General features: G+C 39.3%; 1 protein-coding gene across 1 annotated transcript in view; it reads left to right on the plus strand.

Annotated features, from left to right (window-relative positions):
- The window catches only part of LGR4 (leucine rich repeat containing G protein-coupled receptor 4), a 108,997-nt gene extending 93,588 nt beyond the window's left edge, over positions 1-15,409 (plus strand). Inside the window, exons 10-18 of the mRNA XM_047776112.1 lie at positions 344-412; positions 2,215-2,286; positions 3,737-3,802; positions 4,742-4,813; positions 6,722-6,793; positions 7,068-7,193; positions 8,302-8,417; positions 8,673-8,756; positions 12,227-15,409. Of these exons, the coding sequence (XP_047632068.1) occupies positions 344-412; positions 2,215-2,286; positions 3,737-3,802; positions 4,742-4,813; positions 6,722-6,793; positions 7,068-7,193; positions 8,302-8,417; positions 8,673-8,756; positions 12,227-13,503 (1,954 nt within the window). The 3' untranslated portion in view covers positions 13,504-15,409. The remainder of the gene's footprint in view (positions 1-343; positions 413-2,214; positions 2,287-3,736; positions 3,803-4,741; positions 4,814-6,721; positions 6,794-7,067; positions 7,194-8,301; positions 8,418-8,672; positions 8,757-12,226) is intronic.
- Positions 15,410-16,061: the final 652 nt, after the last annotated feature.

The following is a 16,061-nucleotide window of genomic DNA, read 5'->3' on the forward strand; positions in this document are numbered from 1 at the left end:
ACTGTTTAAAAAATTAAAACGAGGGAGTTCCCATTGTGGCTTATTGGGATAAGAACCTGACTGATATCCATGAGGACGTGGGTTTGATCCCTGATCCCTGATCCCTGATCCCTGATCCCTGGCCTCACTCAGTGGGTTAAGGATGCAGCATTGCCGGGAGCTGTGGGGTAGGTCGCAGACTCAGATTTGGCATTGCTGTGGCTGTGGTGTAGGCCAGCAGCTGCAGCTCCAGTTTGGTCCCTAGCCCAGAAACTTCCATACGCCACAGGTATGGCCCCCAAAAGTAAAAAATAAGTAGAACATTTTTGTTTTAAATGACTTTTTCTCTCCAAATTTCTTAAAGAGTCATTCGTGGTGCAAGCATGGTGCAGCGGTTCCCCAATCTGACTGGAACTGTCCATTTGGAGAGTCTGTAAGTATGACCCTTTGAAGAGGGGCTCAGTAAAAATAATACCACGTTGGCCTTCTAGTTGGTTGCCAGTGCTTTTTAGTGATAATGATAAGTCGATGTTGATTCCTACAGCCTTGCTTTGTGAATATCATGTGTGGAGATGAATCTATTGGGTTTGGGTTTGAGTCAGTCAGCTCAGGGTAGAGGATAGCCTCGTATGTGGAGGTGAGATCAGAAGAGGTCCCCGAAAGTATAAGGCAGTAAGTGCCAAATTAGAAGCAGTGCTTTAGGAATTCACAAGTGGAACAATGGATGTGGACTGTCAGAAAAGGCTTTATGGAAGAGATGAAATGTTTCAAAATTGGATACTGTCAGGTTTCCCAGATCTGGGTCTTTTATTTAGAAAGACAGGATTTAGTAAAATGGAGAATACTGAAACTATACTTAAGTATGACATAACAGATGATCAAATAGAGCTAGAATTGCATGTTTAGAATAGAATGGGGAATGGTGTGGAGAAATTTGGAATATTGTTTGGCTTGTCATTGTAAAATGACAAAACTTGAACATCAAACATTTGGTGATGGCAAGGCTTCTCCATGTGTGGTCTGTGAATGGGTTGAAGGTGCATCTAAGATCTATCTTGATGACCTCGGTCCTCTAGGCAGCCACGTGGGGCCTGATGTGGCTAAGGTCTCTGCCACAGGGAGTCTTACCACAGATGCCGCATAGTTTACCGTTTTTGTGCGTGCTGAGATGTAAGAAAAGAAGATGGGAAGCATTGAGCTAAGGAGTTTAAACTTGACCCCTAAGGCAGTTTGAAGGTATTGAAAATGTTGGAGGGGGTGGTGTGATGAGGGCCAGAAGAGAGACCAGGGAGTTCCCATCCTGGCTCAGCAGTAACGAACCTGACTAGTATCCACGAGGATGCGGGTTCGATCCCTGACCTTGCTCATTGGGCTGAGGATCCAGCGTTGCCATGAGCTGTGGTGTAGGTCGCAGATGAGGCTCAGATCCTGAGTTACCCTGGCTGTGGTGTAGCTCCGATTCAACCTCTCGCCTTGGAATTTCCATATGTCTCAGGTGCAGCCCTAAAAAGACAGGAGAAAAAAAAAAAAAAAAAAAGGAAGAGACTAGAGCTAGAATGGTGAGGTGGCAATGGGAAAACTCCACTTGGCTAAAATGAACACAGTTAGCTATGAGTTCTGTCATCAGTCCCTCACTGGAGTTCCTCCCTGCTGGCCTGAGATTCCTCCAGCCCCTCCTGGCATCATTTCACCCTTGATCTGACAAACAGCTGTAAAAATGCAGAGAGAGGGTCAAATGCTGAGAGGTACAGAAGAAGAAAGAACAGGGACCAGTGACTGACTGCACAGAGGGACACAGAAAAGGAAGGGGTGAAAAGAAGATTTCAGAGCACTGAGTCAGGTTGATTGAAAGAAAAGACAAAAATGAGGTTTGGGGGGCAGGATGCTAACTTGAATTCAGGTGTTTTGTGTATGAGGGGGTAGCAGAACTAGCAGGTGATTGTGGTCAGGCTGTGGCTATGGATTAGTTCTTGCCTGTTGGTCCATGTGAGAACTCGAGCCTGTCGTCTGGGCAATGTTAACATCTCATGTCGCAAGCTTTTCTGTATGTCTATGAAAATGATATGAGTGTTGAGGGTTAATTCCTCTTCTCCCCTGCCTACTTGACAGAGTAGTTGGGCAGTGGGAGACACAGGCTACAGTCCATATGCAAATATGTAAACATTTATTTTCCTATGAGAAGAGCATTTTGGTTACCATCTCAACTTGAATCATTTCTTAAACGTTTCTCCATAGGACACTGACAGGTACGAAGATAAGCAGCATATCCAGTAATTTGTGCCAAGAACAAAAGATGCTTAGGACTTTGTAAGTCAGACTTCTTGTCCCTTCTACCTTTCTTTTATATTTTACACACAGGTTGAGTTTGATTTTTAATGAGCTCTTTTCATTAGATGATGTTAAGGTATAATTATTTCTTATTTATTCCCTGCATGGTGGAGATGAACAGGTGTTTTAATAGCCCTTTGGGTAGGTTTTTTTTTTTTTTTTTTGCTTTCTAGGGCTGCACTTGCAGCACATGGAAGTTCCCAGGCCAGGGGTCGGTCGAATCAGAGCTGCAGCTGCTGGCCTACACCACAGTCACAGCAACGTGGGATCCCCAACCCACTGATTGAGGCCAGGGATGGAACCTGCACCCTCACGGACCCCAGTCGGGTTTGTTAACTGCTGAGCCACAAAGGAAACTCTCTATCATGTCTATTTGAATTGGGTTATACCATTATGTATATATCTCATGTCTTGTGACTTGACTTTGAACGAAGTAAAACCAGAGTAGGCCCTTTCTTCATTGCTATTTTTATCCTGACTCCTCATTCTTATTCTAGTTGCTTCAGGGGAGTTAGCTCTCTGTATGCTGCTCTTTCATCCATAACCTAAGTAAGAGCCCAAATCTTTCTTGGATCAGGAACCAGCAAGCATGGAGCTTTCCAAAATCTCCAAGCTGCCCTGGAAATTAAAAGTAAATAAAGGATGTAAAAATGTCACAAGAACAAACAGTTAAGTGACTAAGTTGTTAATAAGTATTCAATGGCGAGAGAGAGTAACAAAATAAGTGACTAATTGATCAAGCAAGTAATTAAGTGGTGTCACGGAATATCAAACACAGGGATCACCGTTGAGGAAAAACTGAAGTGGGATTAACTGAGAGTTAACTAGTCCTGATTTTTTATTTAATATAAATATTTTTTAACATGTGAGTACTCATACCACTTCTCTCAATAGCTCTTTAATTAAACAATGACATAGAAATTATTTATGGTATAAACAATATTATAAAAATATAAATTAAAAAACAATGCTATGTAATTTTTATATATTTTCTGTACTATATTTTTCATATTTATTATAAGCCTACTCTATTACTGTGGTACTCTAGAAAGCTTACAAGTCTTAGGGAAAAAAAAAAAAAGAGTTGCTTTTCTTGTTAGCCATCTCTCTTTTTCTTTTTCTTTCTTCTTTTTTTTTTTAATGGCCGAACCTGCAGCAGATGGAAGTTCCTGTGACTGAATCCCAGCCACAGCCTTGGAAAGCCCAGCTCCTTTAACCCACTGCATAGTGCTAGGGATCAAACCTGGGCCTCCGCAGTGACCTGAGCCACTGTAGTCGGATTCTTAACCCACTGCGCCACAGCAGGAACTCCCAGCCATATCTTTTTATTACAGATCTTAGCGCTACTCTTGATGCTTTTTGGGTAAAGCACTTTTAATATAGTATTCTGATAATGTAAGACTAATTTGTTAATTTCCATTGTTTTAAGGGACTTGTCTTACAACAACATAAAAGACCTTCCAAGCTTTAATGGTTGCCATGCTCTGGAAGAAATGTAAGTTTGTCTTTAACTTACTCTTTTGGCTGTGGTCTATTGTGAATTCTTCGAGTATTTCCTATTTTCAATAAATGGCTTTCATGCTGAGAAATTAGAAATTCCCGTAACCAGGTGTTCTTATGAGTGAACGCCTGGATGTACCAGGTGTGTTCATGTGACCAGCATTTATTGGGCACCTGTCTATCAGGCATTCTGTGAGACATGCTGGGGGGAGGGCAGTGTATATGAAAAACCAAACAAAAACTGGACCAGATGTGGATATTTTCAGCGTAGCTATAGAGGACAGCTCTGATAAAGTTAACTGGAAGGGGAGGAGAAGGAGGCATCAATACTCCTATTCTTTATTTCCTCCTTCCTCTACCCTTCCTTCTGTGGTACTTGGTATGGTGTGTTGTCTTCCTGCTCTCACTTCTGAGAGGGGTTTATGAGGAATTCGGGTAGTGTACCTTAACTCCCAATGTAATTGTGGATGGAATACCAGTTAGTCTAGCCCTTTCATCTTACAGATGTGGAAACAACAGTTCTCTTTACTTTTCACAGATCAATTAATGTTACTGATAAATATTTAAACTTAGGAAAAGTTTAAGTGAGAAAGGTAATTTTTCTTTCTTTCCTTTTTTTTTGTTTTTTTTTGTTTTTTAGGGCTGCACCCATGGCAGATGGAGGTTCCCAGGCTAGGAGTCGAATCGGAGCTATAGCTGCCAGCCTATACTACCGTCACAGCCACAGCAACGCAGGATCCCAGCCACATCTTTGACCTATACCACAGCTCACAGCAATGCTGGATCTTTAATCCAGGGATTAAACCTGCATCCTCATGAATGCTAGTCAGATTCGTTAACCTCTGAGCCATGACAGGAACTTCAGAAAAGTCATTTTTCAAAATAGAAAATATTTTTTTCTTTCTTTTATCTTTCATTCTTATTCTGTTTTCAGTTCTTTGCAACGTAATCAGATCCACCAAATAAAGGAAGGTACTTTTCAAGGCCTGACATCCCTAAGAATTCTGTAAGTTCCTCTCTGATTATTAGAGACAAATAAAAATTTCGTCAAGCTGTAAATTAATGTCATTACAATTCCTGTGTTACTAGATATACAGAAATAGAGGATTTATTATATATAAATATTGTTTTCCAAACTTTACCACGTGGTATTTCATAAATAATTTCCTTTCAGTATTTTTTTTTTTAACCTTCGCTCTTTTATGAGGTTGCCCATTTGTGAGTAAGAAAGTATAACATGTATAGCCTGAGAAATGCATCTTGTGAATGTTCAAGTCATAATAATGAAGCTTGCCAGTTTGTCCGGGCAGGAGTAGGCAAACTGTAGCTTGTGGGTCAGATCCAGCCAGCCTTGTTTTTCTGTAAATTAAGTTTTTCTAGGACACAGCCATGCCCCTTTGTTTAAGTATTGTCTAAAGCTGCTTTCACCAAGCTCTGGCATAGACAAATAGTTGCAGTGGCCACCACGTGACCGCACCCCCCCTCCCCCAAGAGATGAAGGATATTTGCTCTCTGGGCCTCTGCAGAGAAAGGTAACTGACCCCTGAACTGGGGTATCTGTCATGACAAACATAGCTATTATGCAGCAGAAGCACTCATTTAAAAAGTGTTTTGTATATTACTATAAATAAAATAGATAACCAACAAGGACTTACTATATAGCACAGGGAACTCTACTCAATATTTTGTAAACCTATATAGGAAAAGAATCTGCAAAAGCAGATTTTATAAAACTAAATCACTGTGTTATATACCTGGAACTAACACCACATTGTAAATCAACTAGATTTCAGTTAAAGAAAATATTTTACAGTGCTTTGTATTTGAGCGTATATTGATGCCCAGTCCTCTATTAAGCACTTGGGAACATAGAGGTTACTGAGGCATACCACGTCACGGCCTTCGTGCAGTGCGGAAAACACAATTCACTCAACTAGGGAACACTCTTTTTTTTAAATACAGGAAAAAAATGGAAACATTATTGAGAGTGAAGTGACATTACATGTATTAAAATCTGTTTTCCAGTTGATCCCCATTAAGAAATTAAACATGGGTCCCACTAGAAAATACTTTCTTGGTAGTTAGGTTGCTGGGTCTTTCCTGGTTGCTCACAGGCTTACTGTGGGTCCGGGCAGCAGTGGGCAAGGGGACTGGCTCCTAACTGCCATCACTTCTAGAGCACTGATAAGTGACAACAATGAAAAGCTAGCTGGCCTTTTCATGATTTGAAACCACGTTCGTCAAGTTTTCCTTTTATCCAGGGGACGTGACATGGAATGAATTGACCCTATCTTCAAATTTCCATTAAGGTTCGACTTGAGTGCGGTTGCAGATTATGTCTCTGTTTTATTAATTCTGTAAGATCAGAATTCCTCAGGGTGTGTTCCTGAATGTAGTATATGGCTCTGGCTGTTGATAGGGTTCTTATTTCCTGCTTGGGGAAAGAATGATATCTGAAGCCCTTCTGGAATGCTCTTGTTTGCATATTGATTATTTGTCTTCCTTCACAGTCTTATCACCAACCTTTGAGATGGCAAATAACATGAAGCCTGTTTTTATTTTCAGCTTTGTTAGGAGCTGTGCTTTTCCTCACCTAGTTAATAGTACCAAAGGTTATATCATATCATTTATATGTTTGAATGGGTACCAGAGTGATAAGGGGAAGAAAATTCACAACTGTTTTAAAACAGATGCCAAAAGAATTACTGCTCCCTGGAACACATTCCAAGAAATAGATTGTCATGAAAGGGAACCGTTCAACATAAACACAAAAAATGTTGTTGATTAGGATTAAAGATTTTTGTTATCTTATTGGGGATACTGTGACTACAGCAGATTCTAAAGTATAGTCACAGTAACTGCATTTTGAGTTTATTTGAAATGGGTGACAATTTTTTTTTTTTAATCATTTCAGAGATCTGAGTAGAAACCTGATCCATAAAATTCACGACAGAGCTTTTGCCAAGCTTGGGTCAATAACTAACCTGTAAGTTGACAGTCTTATGCAGAAATATCATGGAAGTAATAAATAGGCTGCAGAAACTTGTGTTTTTGCATTGACCTATCCAAATCTTTTTCTCTGTTTGGTGTTTCCTTGTATAAATGCTAACCTGTTATGAGATAGTGACAGCTTCTAAGATGGTTTTCTCACACCTAAACTTCCTCTTAGACCTCTAATATGTATGATGTTAGCACATGTACAGATGTTTTTATGTGATTTGTATCTTAGGAGTTAATTTGAAGTCTCATTCACTTTTTAGAGATATAAGTTTCAATGAATTAACTTCATTTCCAACGGAAGGCCTAAATGGGCTAAATCAACTGAAACTTGTGGGCAACTTCAAGTTGAAAGAAGCCTTAGCAGCAAAAGACTTTGTTAATCTCAGGTGTGTTTTTTGCTCATTTTTCTTTTCTTTTCTTTCTTTCTTTTTTTTTTTTTCTTCTGTGGAGGTTTTGGTAGCCCTCCAAATTACAGGAGTGTCCTTTTTTCCTGTGGTTCCCAGATTTTCTGAGAGTCTATCATTTAAGAGTATTTTCATCCTTGATCCTCATTAAATTAGGGGGAAAAAAAATGGAACAGAGCATTATTCCATTGTTGTTGAGAATAGGAATTGTAGACCTTGATATCAGAGGTAACATAGCTCTACATCAGAATGGTTTTATATATGATGGGATTTGTCATTTGCAACATGATGGCAGAAACCACATGTGAACCTACCGGAAATCAATACACTGTTATAATACTTCACAGAGGAATTAGAGTTAAGAGGGGAGGACTCTCATGAGATATAGTAGAGAGAGGGCTTAGGAATATAATTGTGGGAGAAGAGAATAAATCTTCATTATACTTATACAAACAAAGTGAATTCATTTAATGATATAAGTCGCATAGGACCTGGGACATTTATTTTAAGTGCAACTACCAGTTTCTTATGATAAATTGGGTGTGGTTAATTCATTTGTAAAAGAAGTCTGATCAGATTTTACTTTACCTTGCAGTATTGCCATTACCTCTTTTTTTTTTTTTTTTTTTGCTTTTTAGGGCCGCACCTGCAGCATATGGAAGTTCCCAGACTGGGGGTCAAATTGGAGCTACAGCTGCTGACCTACACCACAGCCACAGCAATGGCAGATCTGAGCCATGTCTGCAACCTACACCACATCTCATGGCAATGCTGGATCAGTGACCCACTGGGATGAGGCCAGGGATTAAACCCACATCCTCATGGATACTAGTTGGTTTTATTTCCACTGAGCCACAATGGGAACTCCTGCCATTATCTTTTAAATATGGCTTGATCCAAATTCACCTTTTCATACCTTATATAAATGGAGAAACTCATGGTGTCATTTGATACCAGAGTTTTTTATTTTTTACAGATGAGGAAACTGATTCCAGAGAGGATAATGATCAGTTTAAAGTATTTACTTTTTACAAAACAAAAGCATGTCTGTGAAGCTGGTATTCAGGGTAGATTTTGCAATTTTTTCCAGGTCTTTATCTGTACCATATGCTTATCAGTGCTGTGCATTTTGGGGTTGTGACTCCTATGCACATTCAAACACAGATGATAACAGCCTACAAGACTACAGTGTGGCAAAGGAGAAAGGCAAGTGCTTGAACTTTGTAACATAGAACATTCTTTACTACGTTAATCAAAGTCTCTTATTGTAAGCAGTTTGTGAAGGATCAATATGAAATCTGTGGAGAAAAATGGCTTTTGTGTACCATGTTCTCATCATCTTTAATATGTTTTTGAGCTGGTACAATCTGAACTCATATCACATACAAGATGCATTAGAAAATATGGCTCCTTTGAACTGCCTAAAGCTGGAATTAAATACAGTTTGTGTTATATATTCAGGTTCCACTGATGGAACAGGTGTCACAAGCAGTGTTGACAATGAGGAACACAGTCAAATCATTATCCACTGTACACCCTCAACAGGTAAGGCCAAGATAGTTGGCTGCAGTTTCTTGCTTTAAACAGACATTAGGCAAATATATCTAAAACTCCTGGGGACAGATGTGATTTCTGTAACAGGTGTGGGACTAGACGGTTTCAGAAGGCCTGACAGTGTGGTCTGTGTACCAGGAGTTTTGGCATCTCTCTTTTTTGTGGGGTGGGGGCTGCACCTGTGGCATATGGAGGTTCCCAGGCTACGGGTCCAACCGGAGCTGAGCCACTGGCCTGCACCATAGCCACAGCCACAGCAACACGGGATCCGAGCTGCATCTGTGGCCTACACCACAGCTCACGGCAATGCCGGATCCTTAAGCCACCGAGCGAGGTCAGGGATCGAACCCGCGTCCTCAAGAATGCTAATCGGGTTCGTTAACCACTGAGCCACAGTGGGAACTCCTTGGCATCTCTCAGGGATTCAGAATCTTTGTATCAGCAAGTTCTCTAGTTGAGGATTATACACATTAAGGATGGAGAGACACTTTCTTCATGCAACTTTAACTCCAAGACCCATTCTATAAGTTAATGGTCTATAAGGATCTTACTATTAACCTTTTTTTTTTTTTAAATGCAATCTTGTCTTTACTTTTCTATTTTATCTCATTGAACTTTAGTAGACTTGCGAAAGTTACTAAACTGACACCACATATTTGGTTGTGACTGTGAGGTTGTACTCTGGCTAATCCATCAGAGAAGATGTATTTAGAATTTTACAATTAAAGAAAAATTTAAACATTGGCTAAGGAGTTCCCCTCGTGACTCAGTGGTTAATGAATCCGACTAGGAACCATGAGGTTGTCAGTTCAATCCCTGGCCTCGCTCAGTGGGTTAAGGGTCCGGCGTTGCCGTGAGCTGTGCTGTAGGTCACAGACGCGGCTCAGATTCCATGTTGCTGTGGCTGTGAAGTAGGCCAGTGGCTATGGCTCCAATTAGACTCCTAGCCTGGGAACTTCCATATGCTGTGGGTGCAGCCATGAAAAAGACAAAAAAAAAAAACCGAAAACAATGGCTAAATTGTGTGCTATGAAGTAGATTCTTTCAGTTGATTGCACAGGATGATTGGACATTAATTTTATAACTGAGAATCATAAGTATATGGATTCTTTAATGATTACTACTGAATTGTGAGCAGCTTCAGGGGCTGTGTATTTTTTTTTTTTTTTCAGGGCCACACCCATGGCATATGGAGGTTCCTAGGCTAGTGGTCGAATCGGAGCTATAGCTGCTGGCCTACGCCACAGCCACAGCAACACTGGATCTGAACCACGTCTGTGACCTACATCTCAGCTCACGGGTATGCCAGATCCTTAATCCACTGAGCAGGGCCAGGGATTGAACCTACGTCCTCATGAATGCTTGTCAGATTTGTCTCTGCCTAGCCATGCTGGGAACTCTGCTGTGCATGTGTTCTTTTAATACTTAGCACAGTGCCTGGTGCAGAGAATAAGCTTAAAGTGATTGGAGGAGTGAATGGGATTGACAAGAATCATTTATGTCTATGTAATTATTTTATTCCATTTCTATATTGATTACTAGAAGTTAAGAGGTAAAGTTCACTCACTTGTCCCTCTGGGGTTCTTCTGTTAGCGAATGTACATAAGGAAGGGAATTTCTTTGCTGTAATAAAAGCAAAGGGTTGGGGGCTAGACCCAAATATGCAGAGATTCCACTCTTCCATACTACTGTTCAACCTTAAGGGTCAACCAATAGGAAAGTTGGTCTGAGCTCATCTCTCCAGGCTGCAATAGGAGTTAATCGCAGGCCTGCTTCTTCCACTCCCCTTAATTGTAGTAACACAGAGACACCCGTGTGCTGACTCAGAAACAGGAAGTGAAGGAGAGCAGGAACCTTCTGTTAGAACTGGAGGAAGCAGCAGGTTTCCAAAGACAGACTGGATGGAGCTGGCTTCCCAGGCTTTTGAGGGAAAGTTTCTCCACCCACTAGTCAAACACTTTCCAAAGGGTGTCCTGTTCTCCCAGGCTGGATGGGTTACTCCTTGATCCTTGCAGACGGGTTCAGATACAGAGGTAAAGGTGAAAGCTTCCTCTTAACACTTTCCTGAAGGAGGAATAAAAAATTAATTAGGAAAAAAATGTCTTTAAGTTCTTGAGTCACAATGATAGAAATGGTGCAGAGCTGGCTTGTTAGCTCTGTGATTACAATGCTTTATGGGATGTGTCAAACTTCAGGACAATCCAGAAAAATAAGTCAGAATGTGTCTTTTGGGCTATTGCAGTACATAGTTTTCTTGTGCTTTGTGGACAAAATCTTGTTTTTTTCCTTAACTAACTTTAAAATAAAACAGTTATTATTTGGGACATAACTAGCATGCTGAAGTCAGTTACTCAAACAGACAACTCAGCTACTAAATTAGTTCTTTCTTTCTTCTTCTTCTTCTTTTTTTTTTTTTTTTTTTGCTTTTTTTGAGCTGTACTTGTGGCATATGGAAGTTCCCAGGCTAGGGGTCAAATTGGAGCTGCAGCTGCCAGCCTATACCACAGCAATGGAGGATCTGAGCCACATCTGTGACCTACACCACAGCTCACGGCAACACTGGATCCTTAACCCACTGAGTGAGGTCAGGGATCGAACCTACATCTTCATGAATACTAGTCGGGTTCATTTCTGAGGCACCACAAAGGGAACTTCCCTAAATTAGTTCTTGCACTCCTAGTTTTTAAATTATGCAGGGTTTTATTGGACATAGATTTATATGACTAGTTAACATCAGTGTGGTTTATCCCTCCCTATACTGTCTTACTGGATGACCCTTGTCAGGTCAACCAAGCACTTTGAAATCTCAGTTTCTCTGGATGAAAAATGGGGATAATTATACCCATCTTAACCTGCTTATCAGATTGCGTTTGAAAGCTATGAGAAATGTACATATATATATAAATATATATAATACATGCATATATATCATTAATATAAAGTATATTAGGACTAGGAAGGAAGTAGAATGGACCCCAAACTATTATGTTCAACTTAGTACCCAGTAGCCTGCTTAAGTACCTTACGTAAGTAATTTTACTTAAACTACACAACTCTGTGAAATAGATGTCATTATCCACAGGTGAGAAAATGAAGTTTATAAAGGTTTTAAGTTGCCCTCTCAAGTAAGAGGACAAGTTGTGAACCCTAAACTCAAACCCTGGTTCATCTGATTCCAAGCCCTCAGTATATGAAGTCCCTCTCACATCCTAGACACTGTGCTATGTATATTAGGTATAAGAAAAAGTGAAAAATTCTCTTTTAACTATCATTGTTTGACTTTGCCAAATAATTAATAAAAGAAATGAGATAAAAATATATTAAAACAATATATTAAGATATATTTTCAATAGCCTAGTCCAATGTTGAAAATATCTAAGAAATGTAATCTTTTCAATTTAGCTCAATATGGTAGCAGATTAGTTATTCTTTTATTTCTCTCTCTCTCTCTTTCTTTGTAGGTGCTTTTAAGCCCTGTGAATATCTACTGGGAAGTTGGATGATCCGTCTCACTGTGTGGTTCATTTTCTTGGTGGCCTTGTTTTTCAACCTGCTTGTCATTTTAACAACATTTGCATCTTGTACATCACTGCCTTCCTCCAAACTGTTCATAGGCCTGATTTCTGTATCTAACTTATTCATGGGAGCCTATACTGGCATCTTAACTTTTCTGGATGCCGTGTCCTGGGGCCGATTTGCTGAATTTGGCATTTGGTGGGAGATTGGCAGTGGCTGCAAAATAGCTGGGTTTCTTGCCGTTTTCTCCTCTGAAAGTGCCATATTTTTATTAATGTTAGCAGCTGTGGAAAGAAGCTTATCTGCAAAAGATATAATGAAAAATGGGAAAAGCGATCATCTCAAACAGTTTCAGATTGCTGCCTTTTTTGCTTTTCTGGGGGCTGCAGTAGCAGGCTGTTTCCCCCTTTTCCATGGAGGGGAGTATTCTGCATCACCCCTTTGCTTGCCATTTCCCACAGGGGAAACCCCATCGTTGGGATTTACGGTAACCTTAGTGCTCTTAAACTCCCTAGCATTTTTATTAATGGCCATTATCTACACTAAACTCTACTGCAACCTGGAAAAAGAAGACCTTTCAGAGAACTCACATTCTAGCATGATTAAGCACGTTGCTTGGCTCATCTTCACCAACTGCATCTTTTTCTGCCCCGTTGCATTTTTCTCATTTGCACCATTGATCACTGCAATCTCTATCAGCCCTGAAATAATGAAGTCTGTTACGCTGATATTTTTCCCATTGCCTGCTTGCCTGAATCCAGTCCTGTACGTTTTCTTTAACCCAAAGTTTAAAGAAGACTGGAAGTTACTGAAGCGCCATATCACCAAGAAAAGCGGCTCTGTGTCAGTTTCCACCAGCAGCCAAGCTGGTTGCGTGGACCAGGATTTCTACTATGACTGTGGCGTGTACTCACATTTGCAGGGTAACCTGAGCGTGTGTGACTGCTGCGAGTCCTTTCTGTTGACAAAGCCAGTGTCCTGCAAACACTTAATAAAATCACACAGCTGTCCTGCCTTGGCAGTGGGTTCTTGCCAAAGACCAGATGGCTATTGGTCTGACTGTGGCACACAGTCCGCCCACTCCGATTATGCAGATGAAGAAGATTCCTTTGTCTCGGACAGTTCTGATCAGGTGCAGGCCTGTGGACGAGCCTGCTTCTATCAGAGTCGAGGATTCCCTTTGGTGCGCTATGCCTACAATCTCCCAAGAGTCAAAGACTGAATCCATGTGTTTGTAACTGGTTCCCCTGTCAACCAAAATCACAGTCTTGGTAGAATGAACCTTAATCTGATGTCTCATCTTGGAAGCACTTCTGTGATCACTGCCTGGTGTCACTTAAATAAGGAGAAGGTGGCAGTTTATTTCTTAAACCAGACCTTTTCAAGGAACAAGTGCCTAAACTTATCAGCTGATGAAAAAATGCAGTGTCCAAGCAATGTGTAGTCTATTCCAAACAAAATTTATAATTGAAAAAGATTTTATGTATCTCATAGCAATATAATTTTGGGTTTTTCTGATCCATAAGCAGCAAATTTATACCTGGTTTTCAATTCAGCACAGGATACAGAACAGCTGTTAATATTTTTTAAGAATATTTTAAACGGTGATTTTATATAACTGAAAAAAGTCTTGCTCGTTTTACCTAATGTCTCCCCATTAATCTCAGGACAACTTACTGCAGGGCCAAAAAAAGGGATTGTTTCCCAGATAGAACTAGGAGAGTATATGTAGGCATTATCTTCTTGCATTTTCCATCTTTGACAAACTAGAATCATCAATTTTGCTTAAGAGATTTATAAAATCTAAAACCCGAAGATGTTTTTAAAACAATATTAACAACTGTTATATTTTCAAAGAATACCTGAACACATGTGTCTTCAGTCATACTTTGCTTTGTTTCAATCAGAGTAAATTTTTTTCTTCCATTTTTGTGATCACACAGCTAGGAAAAAGTAAAGCGATAATTGCTGCATGAGTTTAGTAAATTTGGCTAAACTACTAACATGGGATTTTAATGGTATCTGAGGGATTTGATGGCTTCCTGTAATGTTCTCATTGATAAAACTCTTCCTAATATCATTGGCTTTACTCGTATATTCCAATTTTGTTGGTTATATTATCTACCTATAGTTCAAATTATACAGACAATAAATTTTGGCAAATGATTTCATTTAGTTGGAATAAATTGGTAGTAATCATGACACAAAGCACTTACATTTACTTCTTAGCGAGCTGGATTCTCTTAAACTTAGGCTATTATATGGATGCGTCCACACATTTTTCCCCTTACTGTGATTTACAGGAGCCTGTGCAACAGCTCAGAAATGGTTCTTGTGAGACAAGACAAATATATTACTAAGAAAAAAAAAAGGAATAAAGTTTGGGCCTCTGTCTTTAAAAATTAAAAAATTTACTTGATTTTCATCTAGACTTTTAACATGTCACTATGTGGAGTCTTAAAATCATAAATGTTCAATATGTTTTTTGAACAATATGCTAAATCAATAGCAAACCCACTGCCATACTAGTTATTCAGGATATACTTTAGTAAAAAACATTAAGCTAGATTGCAGTTTAATAATTAAACTGTACATAATGTGCATATAATGAATTTTTATCTTATGTAAATTATTTTTAGAACACAAGTTGGGAAATGTGGCTTCTGTTCATTTCGTTTAATTAAAGCTACCTCCTAAACTATAGTGGCTGCCAGTAGCAGAATGTTAAATTGTGGTTTATATACTTTTTGCATTGTAAATAGTCTTGGTTGTACATTGTCAGTGTAATAAAGACAGAATCTTTGTATATCAAAATCATGTAGTTTGTATAAAATGTGGGAGGGATTTATTTACAGTGTGTTGTAATTTTGTAAGGCCAACTATTCACACGTTTTTTAAATTGCTATCCTGTTTGTATATTACACATCTGATAAATATTAAATCATAACTTGGTTAAAAAAAAAATCTAGCTAAAAGTTTTTTTTCCTAAAAGTCATGTTACTGAGTACTTTCACTGCATTCATTTAGAACAGGAGATATCTAAAATAATGTGGTAAACTACTCTACATATAGTAGGAAATACAATATTGTATGCAGTGTCTTGAATTATTAAAGTTTCTGGAAAGTGATCTATTTTGTCTTAATTTATAATTAGCTATAGGAATGAATTTGCTTATTGTTTAAGTAAATTAAAGTAAAATATTTTTAAGAGTATTAGAAGAAATGCTGGGAGAACACTTTACTGGGATTTGGAAGTGAGGTTTCATCCTAAGTTTGAATCATACTCCTGGAAAACAAATTGTGAAATATAAGATATTAATTCTCTTAAATTAATTATTAAGTTAATTAGATATTATTTAAAAGCAAATAATTGAAGTTCTCCTGTGGCACAGTGGGTTAAGGATCCAGCGTTGTCACTACAGTGGCTTGGGTTAACGCTGTGCCTGGGTTCAGTCCCTGGTCTGGGAAATTCTACATGCAGTGGATATGGCAAAAAACAAAAACAAAATGATTAAAAAACCTGTATCAGAGTTCCTATTGTGGCTCAGTGGGTTAAGAACTCGACATAGAATCTATGAGGATTTGGGTTCAATCCCTGGCCTCGATCAGTGAGTTAAGGATATGGTGTTGCCATAAGCTGTGGCATAGGTCTCAGATGAGGTTTAGATCTGGCATTGCCATGGCTGTGGTGTAGGCCAGCAGCTGAAGCTCTAATTTGACCCCTAGCCTCAGGAACTTCCTTATGCCACGGGAATGGCCCTAAAAAGAAAAAGAAAAAAA

Source organism: Phacochoerus africanus, chromosome 4, assembly GCF_016906955.1.
Source record: "Phacochoerus africanus isolate WHEZ1 chromosome 4, ROS_Pafr_v1, whole genome shotgun sequence".
Lineage (NCBI taxonomy): Eukaryota > Metazoa > Chordata > Mammalia > Artiodactyla > Suidae > Phacochoerus > Phacochoerus africanus.